This window comes from Scylla paramamosain, chromosome 41 (genome assembly GCF_035594125.1).
Source record: "Scylla paramamosain isolate STU-SP2022 chromosome 41, ASM3559412v1, whole genome shotgun sequence".
In the NCBI taxonomy this organism is placed as follows: domain Eukaryota; kingdom Metazoa; phylum Arthropoda; class Malacostraca; order Decapoda; family Portunidae; genus Scylla; species Scylla paramamosain.
The window spans coordinates 1,552,501-1,561,817 of NC_087191.1; the positions used below are offsets into that span (position 1 = coordinate 1,552,501).

At 39.5% G+C, this 9,317-nt stretch overlaps 1 protein-coding gene and 1 long non-coding RNA gene across 2 annotated transcripts in view; one reads left to right on the plus strand and one right to left on the minus strand.

Moving 5' to 3' along the window:
* Positions 1-851, plus strand: part of LOC135092991 (uncharacterized) — a 16,727-nt gene extending 15,876 nt beyond the window's left edge. The window contains exons 7-8 of the mRNA XM_063991816.1: positions 256-346; positions 543-851. Of these exons, the coding sequence (XP_063847886.1) occupies positions 256-346; positions 543-851 (400 nt within the window). The remainder of the gene's footprint in view (positions 1-255; positions 347-542) is intronic.
* Positions 852-4,186: 3,335 nt separating this feature from the next.
* On the minus strand, positions 4,187-6,630 carry LOC135092917 (uncharacterized). Its single transcript, XR_010263118.1, has 2 exons — positions 6,530-6,630; positions 4,187-6,119 (listed from the first exon to the last, which is right to left on the minus strand). It is a non-coding gene; the product is annotated as an uncharacterized LOC135092917 (long non-coding RNA).
* Positions 6,631-9,317: the final 2,687 nt, after the last annotated feature.

A 9,317-nucleotide genomic window follows, 5' to 3' on the forward strand; every position in this document is an offset into this window, starting at 1 on the left:
CACCTCGAAACTACTCCCAAAATCATGCGCAGCTCAGAAATACGAGTAACCCTGAGGCATTCAATTACACAAAGACAGAACTGCACATTGGATTATATATAAAAAAAAAAGTTGGAAACCAACCCGGAAGTCCTTAATAGTGCCCTCTCAAATATTAGTATACACCTATCTTAATAAGAGTATTTTAGATGTATCAGCGTGCCTGTATACATTTACTTATCTAGTGTAAGTTTGTATGGATTTTTTTTTTTTCAGGTACGGATTCAAGCAATCACCCGATGGAACTTACGGCGGTAGAAATACTGACGGTTCCTGGACGGGAATGGTGGGTCAGGTGTTTAGAGAGGTGAGCTTCATTCATTCGATCTCTCTCTCTCTCTCTCTCTCTCTCTCTCTCTCTCTCTCTCTCTCTCTCTCTCTCTCTCTCTCTCTCTCTCTCTCTCTCTCTCTCTCTCTGGTTATGTGCCTGAAATGATAAGCAAGATTTAGCAAGATGAGCAAGTCTAGCAACACTGTAGAACTACTCTGAAACAACGTCACAGGAGGCAGACTTGGGACTGGGCCCCTTTGCAATGACACCTGTTCGTGCTGAGGACGTGGACTTCACCACACCTGTAAAGATTTTCGGTGTTCGAATACTTGCTGGTCAGGGAAAACTGAAGGTCGATCCCTGGGGTTTCGTGCTGCCGTTAACCCCGACAGTTTGGATAGTGAGTCTCGCCTCCCTTTTGCTTCTGCCTGGACTGATGTTCCTCCTCATTTCACTTATTTCCCGGTACAATAGAAGAGCGAAAGACTGGACGACGCTTCAGTACCAGTTCCTCAGCATATTTCTTCAGGAAGGTATGTAGTCCAAAAATCATTACTGTTTTTTTTTTTTTCTTTTTTTACTAAGCAATATTTTACAGACTTGTATTACATTTTGTTCTGGAGCGTACCTCTCTCTCTCTCTCTCTCTCTCTCTCTCTCTCTCTCTCTCTCTCTCTCTCTCTCTCTCTCTCTCTCTCTCTCTCTCTTCCCAATGAAAGGGCAGCATCGGTGTTTGTAAACAAGCCTATTGATAGCTCTCCATTTTTTTTTTTTTTTTTTGTGAATTTGAAGTTCTACTGGCCTGGGATAATCAAGTATCTGGACAGAACTGCAGTGAGACCCCTCCAAAAAAAAAAACAGTCTGGTACCAGTTTGGGATTCTTAAGGCTTTTGACTTGTATGTAGACTTGAAATAAAATCACGTCGCTGCCCTGGGACCCTCTCGGCGGAAGTGCCCATTACTGCGCATGCGCGCTGATTGGGCTGTGACGTATTTGACCTTCAAGTCACGTCATCGTTGCGAGCTGCTGACGTCATTGTCATGGATTACTCAGGGCCTGCCACCATAGCCGACCTGAAAATGGACCTAGCTCTCACTGAGGATGGTGACGATGAGGATGACTTTCCTGTGGAGCAATGGTTGTCTTTATCACCACACCAACACCAAGATTCGCTGCCAGACCCCACCGACGACTCCAGCTATAACATCGTCACACCAGATGTCCTCTCAACATCGTCTATGTTGACGCCTGCAGGAACATCAACACTTCACCAGTCTTCAGCTTCATCTGTACTAACACCTACAGCCTTTGTCCTCCGAGCCGACTATGTCAAGCTTGCGTTTAGGAACAACCCTTCGGTGAAAATCACCCTCCGCTGGCTCACAGATGTCAACAAAACTTTTCCATCTGGATCGTTGTCTAGCTGAGGTCAAGATGGCTGTAGGAACGTCACGATTTGTCTACATATGGCAACGTCATGATATCGTTGGTCTGGTCACGAAAGGAGAATTCTTGTCTTTGTGCTTCGATGCCCAGGAGTATCCTGAAAGGCAGCGGAAATTTAAAAATTTTATCATTCGCTTTCTAGTCGGTAAAGAGGTACTGCCAGAAGTTCATACTGCACGTCGTTTCTACCAGTGTGCCTACTAACTGCATAGTTGCTTAGTCATGTTCAAATGTTCATTTCAAGATACTGTTCAGCATCGGTAGAGGGGTGCGTTTGGTGGGCAGAGAATCACAACTCGCGTACATGTCCACCATTCTCCCCAAGCCCCTTCTACTCCTACCTCAGCTATGGAGCACCCCACCCAGCCCCCATCTGGCACATTCCGTTGTTAAGTACCCTCGTTGCCATAAGCAGGGAGTGAATGAGCCAGATAGGCCATGCCCACGGAACCCCCACCTCCTGCTTACCACAGTAGTTGCCACACATCGCTCAACAAACTCTATCGCCCACTGAACCTTCCTCCTCAATTTGCCCAAATATTTGTCCTCCACGAAGCTGTATCCCCTCTAATGTCAAGATGCTTCTCACTTACGTTAAGATTTGATGCAATTTAAGCCCTCATTGGTAGTTTAGCCAACAGACATACCACCACTGATGACAAACTTGCCATTCTTGTCGAGGCACAGCAAACGGTGATCGTTAGTGTCTCCGATCTCACCGTGAAGATATGCTATTGCCTCTGGACTGGACAAGATGACCCAGGTGATGACGTAGCCCGCCTCACCCTCCGGAAAGGAGCAGCAAAGCGATGCCCATCGCTCCATCTCTTCCTCACCCAACTCTCGTTCAGTGAAGAGAAGTGTTCGATAATTCAATGAATCTACATATAATTTCCTGGAATGCCCATAGTACGTGTATGAGACGCTGCAAGACTCTCTATACTGAAGGCCTACATATACTATAATCGGCTGACTGCTATATTAATTAAAGAAGCGTTTGTTGGACATGGTTTAGGCATGATGGAGGCCTTCCCCCCCCCCCCCAACAGGCTACACATCCTACGTCCATTTGGTCAGACATGGATTCATGAGCTACCTACCACACCAGCTCCTTCGCAGTTCAACAAGGGACTATATGACGTTCCAGCTACGCGAGGTGAAGACAGTAATTGACAAGATTCGTTTGTACAAAGTCTATTCTGCTCTTCCCACAATGACGACCTGCGGCATTATATACATAGGTGATTTATAATGCTCGACTGCCTGATCTTGGTGTCACATCGCAAGCTCTAAACCGAAATGGGCCTCGCCGCCTTCATAACGTGAGACGCAACCATCGTACTAGCTAGGATACTGGCATTGCTACTCTTTCTCTTGGAGGCGCTCTGGACTACATTCTCACGTTCGTGGTGGTCGAACCACGTGAAAAGTGCTCCTCAGTCCCTTTTTTTTTTTTTTTTTCTCTCTCCATATCACGCCCTGAGCCCCCGCTGCTCTCTTCCAACCACACCCACTACTGTTCCTATTCCTACCCGCTTCAAGTACTACTCCATCTGCATTTCCTACATCACAAATCAGTTTGCTAAATATGATCTCAGATCACCTGAGGTTCTTTATTCATCATTTGTAAACTCTACACACGACTTTTACATCCGTTAGGATACAAGACCACATCACACGTCACCCTCGAACTGAGTGCAACAGGGGGAAAGGAAGGCAGAAGATGGCTTTGCCTTACGAAGACAATCAACTCCTAAGCACTTATGGCAACACTGGACCTCCCGGAATGAGCTGGTTGTCCTCCAACAGGCAGAAATTCGCAAGCAGCATAAATCACCATACCAGTGTGGGATTAATATAGTATTTAATCAATAAGATCATCAGGAAAAAGGCACCTGCTGCACTTCACCACAACCCAGATGAATATTCAGAATCCTTAATTGATGCTTAGTTCATAATTTCTGGTTGGCAGCCTTTCTGCACTTGTCCAAGATGCCCTCTCCTCCCGCACACATTTGCATTTTCAATCTTATAGGCGCGTTGGTACAAGCAGGTGAGAAAGATCACAGATATCAACCACAGAAGATGAACTGGGGAGTACCCTTCTCAAGAGTAAAGCAAATAGGGGAGAGCGGGGCTAGTTGCATCAAATTTTACATTTCCTTCTACAGAATTGTGTATAATTCATTCAAGTGAAATTCAGTTGTCGTATATAAATATGCTAGACCTCATCATCAAGTTCACATGCGTAGATATTAATGAAAATCATTTCTTATATACTTAATTTTGATATATATCTAAAAAAAATATTTGATGCAACTTACCCCATCTGCGGGGCAAGTTACATCAGTATGAGGGGCTAGTTGCATCATAAACAAACTATAACTTTTGAGAGTTTATTTAAATGATAAGAAAATAGAAATCCACAATAAACTGAACCGATGAACCTTAAATTTATTCATCATCAGATTCACAGTTATGACAAATATAATATAAAATTATACCTCCATCTGTTCCCAAACATTCCTCATGAGACCATCCTCTGCATGTACTACATTGAATCCATTTCTCCCGGGGCCTGCTATTGGAATATGGTTCTACACAAATCAGACAATACCAGTCTTCGTCGTCTGAGCTGGATATGTCGTACTTTTCAACAGGTTTTTTGGATCGAACTTTGTGTAAAAACTCCTGCTTCCTTTTCTTGGTGGCTTTCTTTTCTTTGACATCATTTCTTTTTGTTTTTTTTCTTAATGGCTTCAGCAAACAGAGCATTTCTTTCAGGTGTGTCTGTTAATATGGCACTTTTACGTGCTTTTCTGCCTGTATTACATTTCTTTTTCCGAGGTGTTGCTTTTGGATGTGGCATGATTTTTTCTGGGCAAAGGGAAGACTCACCAACATTTGCAGTTTCAACTTGATCAGTAATGAAAGAAGCTACTGCTGGTTCTGGTCCTACTGCAGTTGAAGTGGAAGGAAGGGGTTCACTGGCTGTAGAAGAGGAAGGATGGGGTTCCATTGATGCAGAAGTGGAAGAAAACCAATGTTCATCTACCTATTTTGAAACCTCTGAGACATCTTGCATTGCTTTGGCCGCATCCTGTTCACATTGCTGCCTCACTGGGCGATCCGTTACTGAAGAGGGAGCAAACTCCCAGTCATCAAAGATATTTGTATTCAAAGGACTGATGCCGCTGACTTTAAAGCCACTCGTGATGTTAATGGGAGTTGAAGCTCTCAGAAAAGCTTTTTTTACTTGAGAAGGAATGTCGTAAATGGTCATTCTTTTTCCAGGATTACTCCGTAACCAGTCATTCTGAGCTGAACTCAGGTAACGCTTGAAAGGTCCATAAACTGACCTATCTAAGGGCTGCAACTTGTGGGAGCAGTGTGGAGGAAATGACAGCAAAACCACTCCATTTTCCTTGCATAATGTGATAACATCATAGTTAACATGAGATTGGTGATTATCTAGCAACAGCAAGATAGGTTTCTCGACAGTTGCTTTTGTATGCTTAATGAAATGCTTCATAAACAATAAGAAGTTATCCTGTGTCATCCATCCAGAAGGGTGACAGGCTCCAATTGATCCTTCTGGGCCATCCCTTATGAAATGATCATGGTAGTTTTTCCGTGGAAATATCAACATGGGAGGAACAGACCCTCCAATGGCACTGACAGCAACACAAAATGTAACAAGTTGTCCTCTCTCAGCTGAGGTAAAAGAGCCAACTTGCTTTGTGCCCTTAACTGCTACCACTGCACGAGGTTTCTGAACAGTTGTCACTCCACTTTCATCAGCATTCCATATGTCTTGAGGTTCAAATTTATACTTATCCATGAGAGAAGAAAGCTTGGAGAAAAATAACTCTACATTATGGTTGTTGAAACTTGTAGCTCTGGACAAACTTGTCGCTTCAGGATGTCTAATTGAGAGTTCTTGTCCATGTCGCTTCATGAAACCTGAAAACCAGTCTTTTCCAGCATATTTATCATTGCGCCAATTATCAGGCATTTCTATCTTTGCTTCATTGGCGCATTTGAAAGCCAGTTCCTTGACTTCTCTCGGAGAAAGACCAAAATAAATTGCTGCTGCTGTTTTCAGATAGGATACTAATTCTTCTTCCTGCTCACATGTAAATACTTGTCTTGGTTTGGCATATCCTACATGTGTATTGTTTTTAGCAGTGTTGCCAGAGGTTTTGTGAATAAATCGTTGTAAGGTTGAGTAGTGGACACCAAACAGTTGTGCGGACTCTCTCACTGATTTATTCTTATTTCGAACAAAATCAGCAGCCTCCTGCATTAGTTGGGGTGTTGCTGACCCACGTTCAGTCTTTCTTTTGTAGTTCCGAACCATTTCTGAAATAAATAAAACGAGTTGAATGCATAAGAATAGTCTAACTATAATAATGAAATAAATTTACTAATGGGGCAAGTTGAATCATGATTCAACTTGCCCCGTCACGAATGATTCAACTTGCCCCCTCACAGCAACCAAAATTTGATCGCCAGCTAAATATATACTAACGGTCATTCTAATGCAAATTTGTAAGATAAATAATTGCATATAGTACAGAATTATATAGCTATTTTCAAAACACTGTTACTAATATATATATATATATATATATATATATATATATATATATATATATATATATATATATATATATATATATATATATATATATATATATATATATATATATATATATATATATATATATGAGGTACAAGAAAAATTGTGAAATCGAAAAAAAATTACTTACCAAGGCCGAAATCAGTAAATTTCTCATAAATTCAAGAGCACTTGCGCAATCCACCTCCCTCTGCCGCAGCGATGTCCGCACTGACCAACACACATTTGAACCAGGGTTGCCAGATTTTTCAGAGCAAAAGATGCCAAAGTGTTTCCAATAAAGTGCCAAATAGCACAAAATAGTGCCAAACTTTATAACTCATAAAATATATATATATATATATATATATATATATATATATATATATATATATATATATATATATATATATATATATATATATATATATATATATATATATATATATACTACACACACACACAGATTGAGACGGGACAATACGAGCTTAGCTCATCTCCCATGTCACAACACACACACACACACTATATTGCAGATGGTCTGACAAAAGTTAACTGAATAATTACTTGAACACTGTTGCAGGTAATTATATACAAAACTGCCTATTATAAAACAGCCAGAAAACACCTGCAATATATCGTGGTAACTAGGGTAACATTCCAAACAAGAACATATTTAAAAAAAATCTTTATTACTAGCCAAATGGTTATGTGCAAAGTTACAAAAATAGTTAATTCATAAATTTACAATGTTTACCCATAATAATCTTCATAGAGATAGATAATATATATTTTTACTTGTACATGTACATTTTCAAGATGAACCAATCTAGGCACTCCGTTCACATTAGGCTAATTATTGATCTTAAAGTTATAATGAAAGACCATTCCCTATATCTCCACATTTCCACAAAACATTCTAAATAAAGCATATGTAATTATTTGGCATTAATTGTTCTTTTAATAGTAATGAGATCATTCCTTACAGCCCCACATTGGCACACAACACTCAAAATAAAGCATATATATATATATTCTTATAATATTAATGAGATAATTCCTTAAAGCCCAACATTGCCACACAACACTCAAAATAAAGCATACCATAGACTAGGAGCATACAAATCTATTTGGCATTAACTGTTCTTATAATAGTAATGAGATAATTCCTTGAAGCCCAACATTGCCACACAACACTCAAAATATAAATCTATTTGGCATTAATTGTTCTTATAATAGTAATGAGATAATTCCTTAAAACCCAACATTGCCACACATCACTCAAAATATAAATCTATTTGGCATTAACTGTTCTTATAATAGTAATGAGATAATTCCTTAAAGCCCAACATTGCCACACAACACTCAAAATATAAATCTATTTGGCATTAATTGTTCTTATAATAGTAATGAGATAATTCCTTAAAACCCAACATTGCCACACATCACTCAAAATATAAATCTATTTGGCATTAACTGTTCTTATAATAGTAATGAGATAATTCCTTAAAGCCCAACATTGCCACACAACACTCAAAATATAAATCTAGTTGGCATTAATTGTTCTTATAATAGTAATGAGATAATTCATTAAAGCCCAACATTGCCACATATCACTCAAAATATAGCATATAAATCTATTTGGCATTAATTATTCTTATAATAGCAATGAGATAATTCCTTAAAGCCCAACATTGCCAAACAACACTCAAAATACAAATATATTTGGCATTAATTGTTCTCTAATAGTAATGAGACCATTCCTCACAGCTCCACACATTCACTCAACACTCAAAATAAAGCATAAGAAACCATTTGGCATTAATTGTTCTCTAATAGTAATGAGATCACTGAAATATCACAATTCAAACATATTCAGTTATGTCGTCTTCGTCCATGTCATCACCATCATTGTTTTTGTTATATATATCTGAATTAAATAACTTGAGCATTTCCTGAGATGGGACAAAATCTTTACAACACAATCCTCTAAATTGAAGGTGACATCTGATCCTACAAATTGCATCTAACATCTTTGTTCTCATTCTATTTCTCAATTTAGATTTTACATTAGTTACATGGGAAAATATTCTCTCTACAATTGCATTGCTAGCTGGAGTAACCAGAGAAGAAAGTGCCCACTTTGATAATTCCTGGAATGGGTTTTCACCCATTCCATTTTGAAAAGATTTAATCCCCACCCAGAACTTCACCGAGTCCATTGGAATAGTGCCACTGAAAACACTTTCCTCTCTCCAGTTCACAATTATTAAATTTCTGTACTGCTGCTCAATTTTTTCCATTTCATTTGATTTCAAAAGCTTAATGAATGGCAGGTCCAGGAACACTGGCCTAGCCACCTGATTTAAGACCACTGATGGATGCAAATTACTTAAATGTTTAAAGGTATTTCTGGAAGGGGGCAGTCTTGCCTGTAACTGCTCCACAGCATCCGTGATGAAGCTATGGCAACGGTTCTTAACTTCTATCACCTTTTCAATGACTTCACTTTGAGGATTCTTTTTCAAATATAAACTTGCTTCCTGTGCAAAGCGTGCTCCAAAGTCTGCTTGATTTTGGTGCAACTTGTCACCTTTTGGCGACACAATTCTTGATTTCATTGATCTATGTAATAAATTTAATTCACTTTCCATATTTTGAGGATCAAGATCAGTTCCTTGAAAAAAAGCATTGACTCTTTCAAAATCCAAGACAATTGGAGAAGCACACAGGAAGTAAAGCTTATTTATGTCATCCCCTAGCATCTCTCTTATCATTCTGGCCTTGAATTTAGCCTCTTGGCCACAATTCTGCTCAGCACAAAGGAAATAGCCATGCAGCTCATCCCAGTTACTGAGAATTTTGCTCATAACTTTTCCTCTTACCAGCCATCTTGTAGCAGATGGTTGCTGAAATGGAGCTGGTAGTCCTTTCCTTTC